This window comes from Somniosus microcephalus, chromosome 13, assembly GCF_052327205.1.
Source record: "Somniosus microcephalus isolate GS21.2 chromosome 13, FLI_Smic_1.0, whole genome shotgun sequence".
NCBI classification, from domain to species: domain Eukaryota; kingdom Metazoa; phylum Chordata; class Chondrichthyes; order Squaliformes; family Somniosidae; genus Somniosus; species Somniosus microcephalus.
Window position 1 is genome coordinate 170,294,578 of NC_140999.1, and position 19,790 is coordinate 170,314,367.

A 19,790-nucleotide genomic window follows, 5' to 3' on the forward strand; every position below is an offset into this window, starting at 1 on the left:
TTAAATTCAAAAATATTTACTTGCAGGCACCTGTGAGGTCACCTGCCAAACTGAAATTTCTGGTCCTAGTCATGTGTTCATGGTTTACTGAAAGTTCATAAGTGCTAAAAATCCAGCAATCTCTCCATTAACCATATCTTGCTTATTCAATGGACTGAACCATATTTTCTTTCCAAGCTTGCGTAAACACAGCTTTGAGGGCAGCAAAAACTCTTGTACGTTGTGCACATGTCGTGACCAGTGTTTACTTGTTAGTGGCTACACATTGATGCTGTCTCAGGACATGTATGTTGGTAGTTTTCTGTTTCACATCCCTGTCTTGTTTATGATGTGCATGCCTTTCCTCCTCCTTCTATCTTGCCAGTGAACTTTAGTATGACAAAAGCAGAGTCTTCATTTGGCATTAAATAGGCAAAATTTCTGTATTTTATTCCATAGTTTTGAAATAAATAGACTCAAAGTGGATGCTGTCTTTCTAAAATTCAAAATGGAGACTCCAGCTAAATTGTCTGGGAGATACAGGCCAGGTTGTTTGATTCGTAATATTTTAAGGATACCAAGCCTTTATCCCAGCTGCTAATCAAATTATATGTAGACAAAACATTAGTAAATATTCAAAGTGGGAACATCTGTTCTTCAAGCCATTCTATGCACAATATGCTCAATTGTATCCTTGGAATCCCTGGAGGCCTTTCGCGTGGGATAAGAATTGAAGATTTCTCTCCTGTTTAGCTCCGTTCACTTGTGAAGTTGAATTCCTGAGGTCAGAATAGGAATTGCCCGTTGTCTATTGAGTGTTTCTTTGAAAAGTTTTACAGATATTTGACCGTGTAACAAATACATTCTAACCCCTCGTGGACTGATTCTATCTTTATTGTTTTAAGTGGGGTACTTCTAGTTTCTTGCTGTGTGTTACTGCTTCTATGTACTGTTTATTTGTAAATAAATGTTGACTATTAGTTTTAGCCTGAACGTAATAGTCTGATAGTGTAGCCTTTCAAAATAGAAAGGAGTATGTGGTGGGCACTCTAAGTCATTTCCAATGCATTATACTTTGACTTAGGGAAATTAGCATTGCAGATGTTAGTTTATATGAAACTCAGCCTGCTTATGAAAATTCCCCTCTGATTTAAAATTGAGTTTTAAGTTTTAGAGTTTGGAGAAAGCTCAAACTATAACCTTTAGAACTCTCTCTCTCCCTAAACTCTTCTGCTTTGCTATTTTATCCACTTGGAAAAAGATTTCCTCCAAAATGCATCTCTTTGACTGTTAGACCAAGCTTTGTTACCATGTCTAATTCTTCTACCACTGACTGATGTCTGTTTTACTTCCCCCATCCTCTACTACCTTTACTATGAAGTGCCTAGGGATGTTTGCTACATTAAAGAGTGCAAGTTATTATTTTTGATCTATGATAATTATCCAGTATCATTTTACTTTAGCAGACTGCTTATAATATTTATCTGCAGATTAAAGAGTTATGGGACCAACATGTGTACAAATGGGTTTTTTATTATGCAATATATTTCAGCAAAATGAGTCCTTTTTAAAAAGCAATCATCTGGTAACATTGTAATGACCTCATAACTTTTCATGAGGTGATGTCAGGAAATTATCACAAACTAATATTGTTTTTACAAAATGATACTGTGCCTTACATGAAGAAAATTACCTGGTCAAGTCACAGTAAAAGTGATCACTTTTTATATCATTTAGAGATTTATGGGACAGGCCCTCCAATGATGAAGACATTCAAGTGAAGATGAGAATTATGCGAGAATGCCAACAAATTTAAGCTTTTTAAAAATAAAAATGTATTTTCTTGGAACAGCGTGATGTTGGATCCCACTGATGTACCTTTCCAAGACCAGTGACTCACACAAATGCTCGCTTACACTTTCATGTTTTATGTAGTGAAAATCCTTACTGTGTTTATTTAACCACAGATTTGAAATGTCATATAAATAAAGCTGTTTGCTGCCCTTTTTATAGCCCCTCCACTGGGAATATTCCCCTTTTTGTCTTTCTCTGACTCTCTGTTTCCTTGATGTTCCCCATGCTCTCTGCCCCCCCCCCCCCCCCCAATCTCCAGTCTACTCACCTCTGAAAGGGCAGGATGGAACAGGCAGTCTTGAATCATTGGCCACCACCAATACTACTGTTTGGCTCTGCAAGAAAATTGCAAGAGTGAAGACTTCAGTTGATTTTTGTTTCTACCTGTGGGGGCAACCCACAATGTTGTACTGCTTGTAAATCTTTTAACACTAATAGAGAGCTTGCAATGAAGAGGAGGACAATATTTTCAACCAATACGAACAATTATAAATTTTTGGTGGCAGGGCTATTAATAAACCACTGATTCACAGTGAAAATAAAGGAACCTTCACCAAGACATCTTTTTTGTATTTATTTGCAGTTTCTAAAGATAAATGAGAATACAATTCTTTGTAGGTGTGTTGGTGTCAGCACTAGACAACTATACAGTTTCTCTGTTGAACAATGGATCTGAATTCTAAATGGATGCAAATCAGAGAAAACATTGGAATATGAAACGAGGAGCCCAACACTGGAGCTTTAGTGACTCTAACAATAGTATCTCTTGTAGTCCGTGGTAGCCATAAGACCGTTGTTGGCAAGCTGTAGAGAGATTCTGTAAAGTTACTAAACTGAAGAAACATAAAAGATGTTTTATGAGAAACTAGATCTGGAATAAGGTGGCTATGCCATTGTTTCAGGACTCAATCCTTTCAAAACAGCTGAAACACCTTGCTCCTTAAGGTGACCTTTGCCCTCTATCCTCTACTGCCCTATCTCCAACCTCCCAATCCTCTCTAAGGTTCTCAAGCGTGTTGCTGTCGCCCAACTCCACACATAAGAACATAAGAATCCACAGAAACTCCAAATCATTCAGAAACTCTGTCCTCCAGAATTTCACTGCCTGTATCTTGGCTGCACTAATTCCCACTCACCTTTTGCCACAGTCCTTGCTGCCCTCCATTATCCTTCCATCCCTCAGTGCATCAACTTCAAAATCCTCATCAACAAACCCCTCCATAGACTTGCTCCTCCCTACTCCTCCAATCTTGCCTCCCTGCCTGCACTCACTGTTCTGGAATTCACCTCCCAAACCGCTTTGCATCTCCACCGCACTCTCCTCCTTTAAGATCCTCTTTAACACCCACCTTGTTGACCAAGCTTTTAGGCACCTTTCCTAATATCTCCTTTTGTGGAGCACTTTGAGATGTTTTTCGATGTTAAAAGTGCTGTATAAATGCAAGTTGTTTTTGTCACATCATTGCTTTATAAGTTGTAATTTATTTTGTCAGTTACTTTGGTGATTGACAAAATTTGTCTCTGTCTTTTATATGGAGTAACTGTGTTCATTAACTGCCTTTTAGACTTGTGTCCCCTGAGCCACCTCCGAAGGGATTCCTTGTAATGGGCTCAAAGTTCCGTTACAGTGGCCGTACACAGGCTCAAACAAGGCAAGCCAGTGCATTAATTGATCGTCCAGCACCCTATTTTGACCGCTCTTCAAGCAAAAGATATACAATGTCAAGGAGTCTAGATGGAGGTATGACTTTTTTGGTAATAATAAATATTTTGGTTGGCACAGTGCACGAGTACTAACAAAGATATCTTCCATTAAATCTGCGCTACAAAAAAAGTGCTGTGCATAAACTGGTGAGGAATCTTGCAAATCTTTGTCCAGGAGAAAACCATTAAGTTCACAATACCTGTGGTGCCACCTCCTGTACCAGAGCCACACACTCTGATCCTATTTCCCTTCTCTTTCCTCCATACTGTTTCATATTTTTCTTCTTTTTCATGAGAGGGTGTAATACATTTTTGTCCCTTAACTGGGACCTCCTCTCATGTGTAAAGTGCTGCGATTGTAACTAACTAAAGCAGCTAAAATAAACTTGAGGCATTATCATTTGAATCACTGAGCTCTATTGATTTTTTTTGGTGTACCAGTACATTCTGTTTTAAATGCTTAGTGATCATTTTCTTTTGAAAATGCTCTGCATTATTTTGTGACTGATCAAATATTTTTGAGGGCAAATGAATGGCTTTCTAGGTAAGTTTCCACGATGGTGCACCAAGATCTCACCAGAGGTGCAAGTGGCTTCACGTGGTACATGTAACGTTTGCTTTCCAGCCAAGAATGAAGAAGCAAGTTTAGCCATTACAAATAAAGAAACAAAAAGGCATTAAGGACAGGTCAGATGTGAATAAGCATTTTTTTTTAACCCTTTGTACCAAACATACACTGTATTGCTCCCCGAATGCATTGCAGCACAGTAGTTGGACAAGGTGAAGAACCTAAATAAAATTATGGTTGCAATACTTAAGGTGCCACATTTATACAGCCCCAACCTCCACCGTAGCAGTTTTCTACAAGTGAATTTAAAGTAATTGGTAGGAGGGTTAGAGGGGATTTGAGGGGAAATTTCTTCACCCAGGGTGTTTGGGGTCTGGAACTCGCTGCCTGAAAGGGTGGTAGAGGCAGGAACCCGCACCACATTTAAAAAGTGCTTGGATGTGCACTTGAAGTGTCGAAACGTACAGGGCTACGGACCAAGAGCTGGAAAGTGGGATTAGGCTGGCTAGCTCTTTGTCGGTCGGTGTGGACACGATGGACCGAAATGGCCTTCTATGATTTCGAAATGCAAATTGAAAGGGGGCTGACTAGGACCTGAAATTTGTATTGAGGCAAAACGCATTTGAAAAATGTGAAGCAACGCATTTTTGTCACAATGGAAAACAAAAATCGTTATTGTTGCTCATGAAATACAGATGCTGCTGTTTACGACACAATGTTGCTTCTAATTCTGAAGTCCCTCATAAAGCTGTAACACATTGGCCCAGAAATTCGGGTCAGGGGCTTCCTATGGGTGTAAGCCCCCGATCTGCACTTAGCTTGCGCGCCGGCCGTTGAGCTGTGGGCCCCCGTGGAATTCCGATCCGGGGCCTGGTCCAGCTGCCGGCGCGCAGTGCTTGTGTATCCCAGGGGCGCAGTTAGTTTGATGCGTCCCCTGGGATCACGTGGGCCATGGGGAGCCAATCCGAGCAGGGAATGCTCCATTCATAAGTCTGACAGGAAGTGCTGTCAAGACTTATAAATACTACGGCCCCAAAATAGCACTAAATCTTCAAATAATTTTTTTTTTTAATCACATTTTTTGAATAAACTATAAATTACATGAAATAACTATTTTAAACAATTTAAATTTTTGAAAAAAATGATTTTATTTTCCAACGGGGCTAAAAATAAACTTACCTTGCTTTAAAGTATTTAAAAATAATAAACCTGTGGGGAAAAATATTTTAATTAATTCACCACTTACCTTGTGAAAAGCAGGCCTTCTAACTTCTGCAGGCTTACCCTCACGGGAAAACCTGTATTTAAAAAAAAAAAAAAAAAAAACCTGAAGTTCAATGCGCATGCGCAGCCTCTCCCGCGCCCGCGTTCAACCTCTGAACCCCTTCGTTTAGAGGAACGGAAGTGCTGGTTTCCCGTGCATGCAGGAAACCGGCACTTCCATTGGGCCTACGGGTGAGTACCCCGTGCACACTCACCCGTGGAGACCCGAATTTCTGCCCCATTATTCTCGAGTATAGAAAGTGACCGGTTACTCGTTTAATTTTTATCAGCTATTTAAGCTGTTGATATCAGATATCACACTGAAAGGTGTCTTGCAAACTGATTTTATAGAGGTTTGATTTGACATTCAAATAAATTATTTGATGTAATCATTGAGTTAAGTTCTTCACCTTGTTAGTATAAGAAATGTACGAGTTCACCCCATCTCCTAATGTGGTGCAGTAACATATATTTTACAATGCAGATGTTTTATTGCTCTGGGTTAAATGTAACTTTACAAATGTGTAAATAAGTGGCCTGTAGAAACCGCAAGAGTCACCATATATAAAGTCTGGGGCAAATCGCACAGGCTCTTTTATTACTTGCTACTAGAAACTACACTTTGACACAAAAAGAAATATTGATGTTACCACATATCCTTCAAGCCACAGCAACTGTATTCAAAGATAGCAGCATTGAACTTGGATGTGTGCTAATTTCTAACTTGTTTTTAAAAACTTGTGCTGAAAACATATGAAGGCCCAGTATTTTGCAGCACTGTGGCAAAGGTGTTATAGTAGTGATTGCACACATTCACAAATAATGCGTTCATTCACAAATATGAAAGACTCATAGCTGGCAAACACCACAGTGCTCTCTCTCGCTCTCCGTGCCTCCATTCAGCCCATCGCACCTGTGCCAGATCTCTTTATAAAAAAAAAAGCTGTCCACAATTCTATTCCAGAATTTTTCCCCATACCCATTTACTTATTTTTTTCAAATATATATCGACTTCCATTTTAAAACAACATGTGCATTCTGCTTCGATTACTGTTTCTGATAAGTCGTTGCATGTTTTAGCAACCATCTCCATTTAAAAAATAAAAAAAATCCTCCTGATATCTCCTTGTTCTTTCAGTAGGAATCTTAAATTTATGTCATCTAGTTGCTGACTCACTGACCAATGGAAGATTTACCTTTTGAAAACTTAGTAAAATTTTGAACACCACAGATCATTTTGGAATAATTTTTCACTTGAGCGAATTATCCTTTCTAAAGCAGAAAAGAGCACTTATCAGGCTGCTGCACTCTACATCATCTTGGCAAGTGAGGGAAGATTGCAGATTAAAATCCGAATGAAGTGAGCTCTACCTAGAATCGGTTCATTAATTCATAGCACTCCAGCACAGTAATTTTCATTTAAAGTGACCCTATTTTGCACAGGTAAAATGCTTTTCCGGTAAAATTATTATAGTATTTGTCAAAAATAAACCGGCTAGTTCTATCAGCGAGAAAAAGCTTTCACGTAGAGAACTTAGTACTTTCTCCACCCTTTGAAAACCAGGGAAAGTGAATGCGAAAGTCAAACCGCTCGGGGCAAGGTGCATTGGTGCATGCTTTCTTGAACTGTTTTTCAAAGAGCACTCCACAGCAATGTGATCTAAAATATTTAACTTTACGTATGAGTGATGGTGCTACTGGGAAAATCCAGATCCAACATCTTCACATTAGCGCACGTATAGTAGTTTAAATTATTTGTTTGGTATGTCAAAAGGACTGCACAAATCAAGCAAAAAACTGAAAACTGATGCGGGCTGACAGTTATGTAGACAGAGTGGCAAAGTTGTGGCTTTTTCCACTTGAGCGGAGAAGACTTGATAGGAATCGTCAAGATTCTGAAAGTTTGAGGTAAAAAATTATTTGTTTTCACTGATTAACGAGGCAGTAACAAAAGAAAACAAATTTATGATAATCAAAGAAAAGTTTAAGATAAGGATTAAAGAAAAATCTTTACATGAGATGGTTAGAATGCTGAATTCCCTGCCACTGATGTTGTAACAGAGCCCCTAAATTCTATTCACTAGGAATTGGATAGTTGCTTGAAAAAAAGAAATATTAGAGTTTGGGGAATGAGGAGGAGAGTGGGATTACGTAAACAACGGCGCAGACTTGATGGGTCAAATGGTCTGTTTCTGTTATAATATTCTATGTATCCATCTTGTTGGCATGTTAGAACTAACATCAGTTTCACTCTTGAAAAGATGCAAATGCCAGTGTTTACTTCCACGAATGAACTGCAGGCAAGAGTTCAATTGTACTCCTGTATCCGTGTAAATTTGTGCATCATATATGTTTGACTCCAAAATAATCAACAATTCACATCCTTATTTGCTCAGACATTATGGCGCCTTGGCTGTAATAGTGTATTTGAAAATAAGTTTGATGTTATGTAGTATCAATTAAAGATAGGATATGCAAGTGGGGACATATAGAGGAGAAGTTGGTGTAACGCCAGGAACCGGCGCCGCTGGAGGTCCAAGGCCCACTGCGAATTGAGGGTTGGGCCTCCTCAACATAAAACTGGTGAACTGCAGATGCTAATCGGGCATCCCAATGCAGCGGACTAGCCCTGGAAAGCTTGTCTGGCTCTGACGTGGGGCCAATCCATAGGCAAGTCTGGGGGGTGGGAGGCAAACAGGAGGGGGAAGAGTCCACGGGGGCAGGGGAGGAGTAAACTGGGCCTTCAGAAGCCCACAGTTTTGTTGTGGAGCTGAGAGGAGCACTGCTGCTCCTCCTCCTGGCTCCACATAGAGTTAAGTATAAAAAAAGTTGACTTGCATTTTCATCGGCGCCTCCAGCAGTCTCTAAGTACGCTGTACACCCAGAAACACTGAACGTAGCATGCTGGGCACTTGCTCCGCCCAATTTATGCTGCATTTGGCAGCGGGGGTCGTAAAACAGCCATTAGGACTCTGATTAGTCTGTTTTAGGCGGGCATCCTGGACACTTAGACGTTGGCACACTTCCGGGGTGCACCCAGGAATTGGTCCCCCCCAACTCTAATTGTTTGCCCAATAAACGTGCCGACGGGGACCAGTTCTCTCCCACCCCCACCCCCCCCCCCCCCCAATGTGTTTTCAGGAGTAAACTAGTGCACCTTGACTTTCCCTTGTATCAAATTACACTCGCAGTGCTTAGTATAAAATGTTAGATTATAATGACCATATTTTACGTCAGATATTCTGACTTGCAGAGTTTTTCCGTCCAGCTTCAGTTGGGGAAAACCACGATGCACTTTTGAAGGAGTCAACGAAAGACGCAAGCGAGACTTCAAGGACAGAGACTCCAGACACAACACAGTCAGACAGCAAGAAATCCTCCCAAAAATCAGAAAAAACAGATGAAGTAACTACACCAACAAAAATTAAAGAAATGAAGGTAAACAGTGTTGAAGTTTTAAGATCCTGATGCAGACAATCTTTTTGCTATTAGCCAATAGTCCACTGTACTCGGAGATCAGTGGGATTGTGTCGAAATACAAGAGAGATTCATGTCGAGCCTAGCATGTGTCTGTAAATAAATACCCTCTGCTTTTGTCTGTCTGTCTTGAGTCAAGTCAGACAGCATAATTAAAGACTTGGATTAACACACTATCCAAGCTCACTACTGGGACTGGATTCAAATCCAGCTGATTCTGATGGGATGAATCTCTCCTCTGTGCTGGTTCTAAGGAGCCTAAATGATATTGGTGTGAGCAATGCAAACTTAGTTCCTGATGGGAGTAAGTCCACAGCTCAGAATTGGCCATGACTCAACACAAATTGCAGCCTCACTAGAAAAGCTCATGCGGATGGCGGAGAAAAGAAATAGTCAAATTCATATTGGTAGAGAATGAGTGCTTTTCTAAGGTAGGGATTAAGGTGCAATCTTGGAATGGAGCAGAGGGTTCTTTCATCTCCTAAATGATATTGCTATACCTGACTTGGAAGTGCTTGAAATTGACTTTGATGACCCAAAAGTACCATCAATAACGAGCAGTAAGGAGAAAGTTGGGAAAAACATCAAGAAGTCGGAGAGTAAGGAGACATAGCAGAGTGGTTTAGAGATTGCAGTCCAAGGTAATGAGTGACCCGAGACCCTGAATCAGAGATACTGGAGAACGACATCATGACAGAGGACAGCATGATAAGAGATACAGAGAAAAGTACATGTTCATGGTTAGATGCAATAAAGGCTGCAGTCGGGCTTACTGTCACTGTGTCCGCCAACTCACATAGATACCTGCCTGCTGCTGTTCTCGAAACTGCAGCAGCTGCTGCTAGTACTATTGCTGTGCATGAATTATCACATACATTTATCTTGCGATACGATATACCTGATGCAAGATGGATGGAGTATAAAAACAGGGAAGTCTTGCTGCAGTTGTACAGGGTATTGGTGAGGCCACACCTGGAATACTGCGTGCAGTTTTGGTTTCTATATTTAAGAAAGGATATACTTGCTCTCGAGGCGGTTCAGAGAAGGTTCACTCGGTTGATTCCAGAGATGAGGGGGTTGACTTATGAGGAAAGGTTGAATAGGTTGGGACTCTATTCATTGGAGTTCAGAAGAATGAGAGGCGATCTTATCGAAACATATAAGATTGTGAGGGGGCTTGATCGGGTGGATGTGGTGAGGATGTTTCCATTGATGGGTGAGACTAGAACTAGGGGGCATAATCTTAGAATAAGGGGCTGCCCTTTCAAAACTGAGATGAGGAGAAACTTCTTCACTCAGAGGGTAGTATATCTATGGAATTTGCTACTCCAGAGAGCTGTGGAAGCTGCAACATTAAATCAATTTAAAATGGAGATAGACATTGTCCTAGCTGATAAGGGAATCAGGGGTTACGGGGAGAGGGCAGGGAAGTGGACATGAGTCTAGATTCGGATCAGCCATGATCCTATTGAATGGCGGAGCAGGCCCGAGGGGCTGTATGGCCTACTCCTGCTCCTATTTCTTATGTTCTTAATACGAAGATAAGCATGAAGTTCCGCTGGTAGCCTGACCAACATTTCTCACTCAACCAATACCAGCTCTTAACAGGTGTACTGGGCATGTTTTATAATAGTGGATGGGCCAGTTGCTGAACTTAACCCAGGAAAGGAAAGGACATGCATTTAGATAGCGCATTTCGCGACCTCAGGACGTTGCAAAGCGAATTTACAGCCAATTAACTAATTTTTGAAGTGTAGTCACTGTTGTAATGTAGAGAAACAAAACAGCCGATTTGCACACCGCAAGCTCCCACAAACAGCAATGAGATATATGACCTGATAATCTGTTATAGTGCTGCTGGTTGAGGGACAAATATTGGCCAGGACACTGGGAGAATTCCCCTGTTCTTCGTCGAATAGCGACACAGGATCTTTTACGTCCACTTGAGGGGACAGATGGGGCCTCCTTTTAATGCCTCATTCGAAAGATGGCACCTCCAACAGGGCAGCCCTTCTATAGTAGTGTAATGAAGTATCAGCCTGGATTATGTGCTCAAGTGTCTGGAATGGGGCGAGAGTGCGACCACTGAGCCAATGCTGGCACTGCAAGTACTTAACAAGAAAGGTGTTCTAGCTGTCTGATCCAGCGAGAACTTCCAGCTCAACTGAGCTTGTAAGTACCTACCTGTGTGTAGAAGATGGGTTTTCAATGCAGTAATGCTCCTTTCCAGATTTTTAGGATTGGTGAGCTTGGGTTTATTGCAGATTTCCCAAGTAGATTGGTTGATCTATTTTTTGATGGCTCTCATCTGTTTGAGAAATGGATCCACAAAGTTTTAGGAATACAACAGACTATTCCAGTTCTGTTTCTCAAGGATCACCCAACCCAGAAAGCCAGTGGTACATTGGACGCAAACAGAAAAGCTTCTGTGGCTGACTGTTATGCCAGTGCTAAACTGGATAACTGGTAGGAGTACAGACTCTTGTTTTTCCTTTCTGTACTAGTTCTTGGTAAGAAAGAAAGACTTGCATTAATATAGCACCTTTCACGACCACTGAACATTTCAAAGCGCTTTACAGCCAATAAAGTACTTTTGAAGTGGAGTCATTGTTGTAATGTGGGAAATGCGGCAGCCAATTTGCGCACAGCAAGATCCCACAAACAGCAATGTGATAATGACCAGATAATTTGTTTTTGTTATTTGAGTGATCAATATTGGCCAGGTCACCGGGGATAACTCCCCTGCTCCTCTTTGAAATAGTGCCATGGGATCTTTTACGTCCACCTGAGAGAGCAGACAGGGCCTCGGTTTAACGTCTCATCCGAAAGACGGCACCTCCGACAGTGCAGCACTCCCTCAGCACTGCACTGGAGTGTCAGCCTAGCTTTATGTGCTCAAGTCCCTGGAGTGGGACTTGAACCCACAACCTTCTAACTCAAAGGCGAGTGTGCTACCAACTGAGCCACAGCTGACAATGTGTGTAAAGTGGTAAGCACTTAGCCATATGCAAATTATTCAGGAATGATCTTCCTGTGATCGAATCACTTATTCGCAATGAGTATGATAACTGAAGCAAAAAAAGACTATTATAGGGGGGGGAAAAAGAGCTGCACTTTGGCATGATGTGTTGTTGAGTACTGACATAGGCTGTCTATTACAGTTTTTTGGAAGAGGTTTGCTTTCTGTTTCCAGGACCAAAAGAAGCAAAATTCCACTCTGTATGACACCTTCTGGACGTATATTCAGGACTTATTTTATGTCTTGTACTGAGGTGAAATGTAACAATGACCGCTTTTTTGTTTACGATTAGGAGATGGCTTAGCAGGGCAACATCTTCCATTGTTTAGATTTGTGAACAGGGCCTGAAGCACCCAGATCTCTTCAGATACCTGAATATTTAATGCGTGCGTTCAGCTCTGAAACTCAAATTGAACCTCTGGCATCTAGTTGCTTCCCTGGACAAAGTTGTCTTCAGTGGGCACTGCAAGTCATGGGCAATCACCAGTACTTGCTGTTATACTGTCAATAGGGAGAAACCCTTGCCCAAAATTCTTAGCTAGCTGATAATGAAATTTTATTTTGTGATAGAAATCACTGTTTCAGCATTCTTTGCTGCCTCAAATAAAACCAAGATGGAGCATTTACTGTATTCCATTATTCAGACAATTGCTGATTACATTGTTAGCTTGTAAACAAATCTAACATTTTCTGTGAACCCAGTGAATTGTTGCTATGAAAAGGCATTGGATAAATATGTTAGTGAAAATTGATTATAGCAGTTCGTCCAAAGAGCAAGGAAGGAGCCATATTTAAAGTTATTAGAGAATAACTCTAGTCAAAATATTGGCTCACGTTAAGTGTGTTGGCTTAGAAGATATTTCCACATAGTTGTAACAGAGTACAAACAGTTTGACTGTGGCCTTAATGGTGGCTTATAGTTAGACGGGTCCTTCTTCCTTTGCTTAGGGAAATTTATGTAGGATATATGGAGGAGAATGAATAGCCAGGAAAGATGGCTTGGTCATCAAAGAGTAAAAGTCCTTTGTCCTACCACATTTGTGGACAAATTCCTAAATCTAAATATAACAGTACCACTACACCTTCTAAATTATTTATCTTTTTCCAATAAAAGCTTTAAAAAAAAAAATATGGAAGTTGACTATGGTCATTCTCCATGATCTTGAGTCACCCATGCGACCCAGTGCTTAGCAGTAGATTTAGAGTGCAATTATAGTACAACTGCATTGTTGATGCAAAGTGGCCATGTGATGTAAATGCAAACTAAATCCAGAAGCAGGGTCCAAGCTGACTGGGAGTGAAGCAGAGTGAGATTCCTTGGAGGAGGAGAGGGTCTTATTTACTTGAGTCAGGTCAGACCTTAACTCCAGATTGACCCTGCACAAGTTTAGTGTCAGTATGAAGCAGAAACTGCTGTGTAACAACCTCTAAATTTGTAGTGTGAATGCATCCTTTCTCTTTTTTTATTGATTTAATCTATTTTCCGTTGCACAAACTACTTTGTTTCAAGCATTGTTTTTAAAATTGTCAGGCTTGATTCCGTGTTTCACATGGGGATCAATAAATTATGATTGTTCGTGTTTTGGATTTAATTGACTTGATTTCTTTTAAAATTTTGCTGTCAGATGGAACATGACGATGAGCCGAAAATTAGGCAAGAGGTAGTGTACAGACCACTGTGGACTGGTTTTTACTGTAGTTTATGTGAAACATTTTCATACCTGTTTTAAAATATATCTCCAGTTAGAAGATAACCGGTTTCTATTTATTTTTGAATGGAGATTCACTCATCAAACTAAATATAGATATAACCTCAGTTAGATCCAACTCATATATCCTTCAAGATTTATCACCTACAAAATCCATTGAACTGTTGAATTATAATTCAAAACTGGAAATTCATGGGGTTTCAGAGATTAAAAGGCTGAATAATCTGTCTCATTGCCACACAGGAAAGTGGGTGATAATTTTCTGAATCTTAGTTTATTCATTGTTGTCAGTATACTACTTATACGCTAACCTACATTTCATGAGTGACTGCGATGCTGTCAAAATGCTACAGAGACTTCACTCTGTGAAAGATAACTGATTCTTAACTATTAGCCACCTTTTCATGAAATCGTTTGATCACCAGATAAATTGCATTGCTGTATAGTACTCCATGCTTTTTACTTGCTTGCTGTGCACAGAATCCCTTGCCATTGATTTCTTTTTAGTGTTAATTTTCCATTTTGTGGACTGTATTTATCAACATTAGAGACATGTCGTTTCCAGTTAGATGCAATGTCACTTCTACTTGATGCAGAAATTCACTCTAGAATGTGTAATCGTGTTTTCTTATCCATTGAGGAGGAGGAGGGGGGGGAGGAATAAAGTGTGAAAGTGCAAATGTAACTTAACACGAGGGAAGGTTGTTTTACAATGGGGGTTGGATCACATTGTCTTGAGTGGTGTCAGGGTGGCTGGAATTACTGCTGAAATGCATAATATTTGATGTAGGAACTGTTACCATCTCCATCAGAGACAAAACTGGTAACTGCTGAGTTCTGTGTTAAATACAGCTTATTACTCACATTTGCACTGCAACTGCTTTAGATGTAAAAATAACAACAGAAAATGCTGGAAAATCTCAGCAGGTCAGACAACATCCGTGGAGAGAAATTTAAGTTGACGTTTCGACTAGGCACTTTGCAGCCTTCCGGACTCAATATCGAGTTCAACAATTTCAGATCATAACCTCGGCCCCTATTACTTTTTTACTTATAATTTTTTCCACCCCTTTGTTTTGGGTCCTCCTCCCCCCCCCCCCCCCTTTTCCTTTTGTTTCTCTCTCTCTCACCTGGCAGCTGTCTCTTACCTGCCAGTACACTTCACACCTAATCTCAGCTGCTTTTTGTCTCCACGGGCCTATTACCATCTCGTCTGGCTTCGAATGCCTTTTATTGTCTCTTTTGTTTGATCGCAGCCTTGCCTTCAATCTATTTTCTTTTCTTTCCAGTTTTGAAGAAGGGTTTCGACCCGAAACGTCAACTCAAATTTCTCTCCACAGATGTTGCCTGACCTGCTGAGTTTTTCCAGCATTTTCTGTTGTTATTTCGGATTTCCAGCATCCGCAGTATTTTGCTATCGTGCTTTAGATTTAACACCGTTCCATAAACAGTGAAACTTTGAGCACTGTACCAAGGTACCTTTAACACTCATTAATACACAAGCACGATAAGGAGATTGAGGACAGCCTACCTAAGTTTGTCACGAAATTGACATGCATTGGAATGTCTACAAAGTAATTCTGGGAAAAGCACCATTTGACATATTTAGGGAGGATAAGGTTAGAAAGTATATTTTGTAATGAAATCAGATCTCACACAATTAAACTGAATTACTTTTTATAATTGATGGAACATTCACTACAGGGAGAAAAAACTGATCATCAGTCCAGTCACCTGCCTAGGGCCCTAAAATGACAGGACAGTAGTGTTCCAACACCTAACTTTTGTCTGAAATTCTTGTCTCTGCTATTGTAGCGGAGTTGTCAATCCATTTATTTTAAACGGTTGACACCTTCACTAAAATCGTGTAGGGAAATTTCAGACAAATACGTTAAGAAATCGACATGGGTACATCTTCTTCCCTCTGGTTTAAACATCCCTGATGAACAAGGTGTTGTTACTTCTAACATAACATTCTCTCTCTTTCCAATTGTGCCAGTTCCTGGACAAATCGGAAGATGTACTATTGAAGCATCAGGCCAATATCAATGAACTAAAACGGACTTTACAGGAATCTACTAGTATTAAGATAAGTCATGGTGACCGGGAAAAGAAATTAACTACTTCTCCAACTTCATCGAAACCTAAAGACAAAGAGCAGGAGGAGCCTGAGAAGCTCAAAGAGGTGGGTTTTGTTTATAAACACATTGTTGAAGTTGTAGGTGTGCTAGATCTGCCAACTTGGTTTTGGCTTTTGGCTATCCGTTTGTTTGTTAGTGTGTTGGTGGTGACTATTTTTCTAATTGCCGCTATGGTATAATTAGGACGGGTGTTATTTTAAATTGGATTGTACCACAGCTAATTGTATGCATCTTACGCCGAGTAAGGTTTCAACCTTCTACGTACTTGGTACAAAATAAAACAAGAGGAAGTTGTAACAGAGGCCTTGCAGAGTGAGCCACAGTCAGACTATTGAACATTCTTGGGAGACCGAGTTAGTATCATTTTAAAGCATTTTCTGCATACATTTTTTTTGATGCACTGTGATATTCTGCCCTAAATAAAGAATAGTGGACCGAATAAAGTATGTAAGATTTGCAAATCTCTTCTAAAAGATGAACAGCAGTGTAGAACCTCCTTACTAGACTTTCCTCTACAGTAACAAAGCAATATCTTGCGTGGTATTTTAACAGTATTTCAGCATTTTCTTCAGCAGTGCCAATTAATATTTTTCACCACAGCACACCTTTGTGGTACATTCCAGCTAGGCACAATGTTTTTTTTTTAATAGTTTGTGCCATCTACTGTTAACCCAAGATGATTGCAGCTTTGATAACATACAGGTGTCAATGTTATGGTTTTGATATTTTGTACATACTTAAAATTTAACCAAGAGGACAAGAAATCGACATAATACAGTACATTATTCCTTGTCATCTAGGTAATGCAGGTAAGTCAAGTAAGCCAGTGATGGAGGTCACTTTGAAAGATTTCCATTGTGCACCACACAGCGCCCCTTCCTGCATCATGTATATGAGCCCCATATGATACATCTTCAGTTCTCTTTCTCCTGACAGCACTCAACTGTTTCATTCACATTGCTTCAGTGAATGAGAGGACTATTTTTTTCTCTCTCTCGTAATATTTTGTACAGGCTATAGCCTCTGCCAGCCTTTGGCATAAGGTTATAAACAGGTCAATCATCACTCTGCAATCTAAAGGGGGCCGATTCTAACTTGTCGCCTTGTGTTAATCGGATGGTAACGGCTTCAAAATGGGGTCGGTAGCCTTGCCACCCCGTTAACACTAATGATGTAGCCGGCGCCATTTTGAAAGGGGCCAATGACTGGGCATCCAAAGCGCCTGCCTGTTTCAGCTGGTAGGTCCATATCAGTAGGCAAATCGGAGACCCCCAATTGGCATTTTAGTTCACAACTGGTCAGAGCATGCACCGTGCACGCTCCAATCATTTCTACGGGTGATGGAGCCGGAGCGGCCCGGTCAAGGTAAGTTTGATATTTTGGTGGAGCCTGAAGGAGTTACCTCCCCCAACCCCACTCCTCCTGCACTTACCTTGATTGGCTGCATCACGAGGCCCATTCGGCACCTCGCAGCTCTCCATAAATTTGGGCGGCATCTCAAAATTGTGGTCACGTCTTTGTTGCGAGTACACGCTTTACCTGTTAGTTGCCCAAAAGTCAGAATCGACTCCAAGTGATGAAACTTTGGGAGAATTGCCTCTTGATAGTTAGAGAATTACAAGCAAAGAAGCAAGGTAGGTTACTAACTTGCTGTATTCTTTGTTCTGTCAATGCAGCTATGCTGTACACACCAGCTTCCCTTACACCTCCTATTTTGATGATTTTAGTGAAAATGGGATCTTGCATTTGGGTTTTCTGTATTATTGTTCTCTAACAAAACAAAATATTAGGTGTCTTTAATGTTAATGCTTTTGACCTGGTTGTTTTTTTTTTAAAGAAAAGCTTAAGGTGCCCAGCATCCTCAGTCAAAAACAAACTGAAGATAGACCACAATAGGCTTCTGTATACATGACATAAAAAATGTCATACAGAAGGAGTCTCCATTAGTGGTCTGACTTATCCATGGTATCTGGAGAGTAAGTGAATTTGAAAAATTAACATGCAACTCTTTTGACACTGTCACATAAAGAATACTAAATATTGTGCAGTTACGGTAGCTAAAGGTCTGGTGTTGGTAAAGGTGATATGGCAGTCACTGGTCCATTGCTTGATTCTAGTGAATCATACAGATCCAAGGAAATATTTTAACTCATGATCTGCGATACAAGTAGAGCATGTTTCAGTGAAAGATGTTTTACAAAACTGACACTTGTAACACTCTCCGAATGAGTATCATGGGTAAGGTTATCAGGTTTGACCTCTCTTATTCTACATTATTATTGCACATTGTCCTTATGTTGCACCATTAGGCTATTTTTGTATAAACTGCAACTTGCTAATAGATATTCTGTATGTTTGTAACTGGTACAAATTCAGCAATGTTGACGGTTAAACACAAAGGGGAAAAAAAGCACAAGCAGCATGTGTTTGTTTATTTGTTTATAATGTGTCTTTTCTTTCAAGATATCCTTTCCTTCTTTGGAGTCATTCAGTTGAGTTGAACAATGAGGCTTAATTTTCCCTTGCGTTTCTTCCTATAATGGTTTTGTTACTTTGTTATTCAAATGCCACAAGCTTGCTAAAGGCCAAAACCAAACATTAACACTAACATAATTATATTGCAATTGTAGCTTTGGCTTCCAGAGCACTGTTAGATCAGAGCAGTATGTATGAGAATCTTACAATTTTATGTTTAGTAGCTTGTTATCAAGGTTAACAACTTTTATAAACTGCATGTCAGTCAGTTTTCTAGGTTTTATTTGGTAACAGGATATTCCTGTACCTAACTACATTTCATTTACCTTTAACCTCATGAGAAACCATGCTGTCCTGGATGCTCCACACAAATGGGACTAGAAATTCAGCTCCTTTGCGTCTGCCGCCAGCGCCTCTGGGCGCTAACGGGGCACAAAGGGCTTATTGCCCGGGGTGGCAGGGGGGCGCCTCCTGAGAATTTCGGTGGGGCATTGCTGAGGCGCTACCTGAAAGCACCGCGCCCCCATTGGTAGCATCCTGCGCCGCCAGCGATTAGTGCCCCGGGCCGCCCTGCTGCATCCCCTTACCACCCCACGGCAGAAATTCGGCTGTTCCCCGCGAGGCTGCCGCGTGCGATGTCTGCGCCAGCCTCGCGGGTCGCGAACCGCACCAACCTCCGCTCGCGAGGCGGTGTTTAGAGGGGAGGTGCGGCCACGACCCTGGCCGACCTCCAGGTTGGCTCGCCGTGGTGTGGTTCCGGCTGCCATCACGCAGCCTGGCACCGCGTTACCACACCACCCTGGTGGCCTAGTGTGGGCCGTCGAAGGCCCTGCAGAGTGCGCAGCGGCCCTGCCCTTTAACTGAAGGGGAGGGGCGTTGAAACGAGGCAGCCTCTGCCGAGCGCAGCCGATTGTGCCCCAACATCGCCTTGGTTACCGCCCCACCAGGAAGTGGAGCGCTCCACTTCCTGTGTGGGGCGATAAGCCGAATTTAACGGCCGGGGTGGTACTTCCACGCCGGGTGCTAAATGTTCAGCCTTAACTCGGTTATCGCCCCCAAATGGGGTGTCACTGAATTTCGTGCCCATATCCTTTATTGAATGTTAATAGAAAATAGAGCACTTCAGTATTATTAAAATAATACTATAATCTGTTGACTAGTTAGAAAGATTTCATCACGGTTTCCTCACTTTAAAAAATACTTAAAATCTGTGTTCATAGGTGAGAAATGAAATGCTAAAGCATTAGCTGTACTGTACTTCAATCAATAAATGCATTCTAATAGTCATAGATGAAGCTGCATTGGAATTTATTGAATATGGAAAATATTTCAGAAGGGAGTTCCAGCTCAACCGCCAAGTGGCAAGTTTTGTGAGAGCTCTGTAGGTCAAGTTCCCTCTAATTATTTTCTATATGCAATGGTATTTGTTTACTGTTCTCTTTTGTGCTGGCTCTGTATTTAAAAACATACATAGTTTTTGACTGTGATGAAACTTTTGTGAGAATGTTTGAGGTGTGGCTTACTGTTGTCGACAGCAGATGGCTGCTCTGAAAATGTTGTAATTCGGAAGTGGTAAAGAAGCTAGATGCAAGACTCCTTCC

General features: G+C 41.0%; 1 protein-coding gene across 9 annotated transcripts in view; it reads left to right on the forward strand.

Annotated features, from left to right (window-relative positions):
* The window catches only part of LOC147108767 (uncharacterized), a 347,177-nt gene that overhangs the window by 303,609 nt on the left and 23,778 nt on the right, over positions 1-19,790 (forward strand). For 7 of the 9 annotated variants that reach the window (XM_086005566.1, XM_086005565.1, XM_086005572.1 and 4 more), the window contains 4 exons: positions 3,399-3,574; positions 8,622-8,806; positions 13,490-13,525; positions 15,573-15,758. In XM_086005566.1, the coding sequence (XP_085861692.1) occupies positions 3,399-3,574; positions 8,622-8,806; positions 13,490-13,525; positions 15,573-15,758 (583 nt within the window). The remainder of the gene's footprint in view (positions 1-3,398; positions 3,575-8,621; positions 8,807-13,489; positions 13,526-15,572; positions 15,759-19,790) is intronic. The other 2 variants (XM_086005568.1, XM_086005569.1) reach the window with 2 other exon arrangements.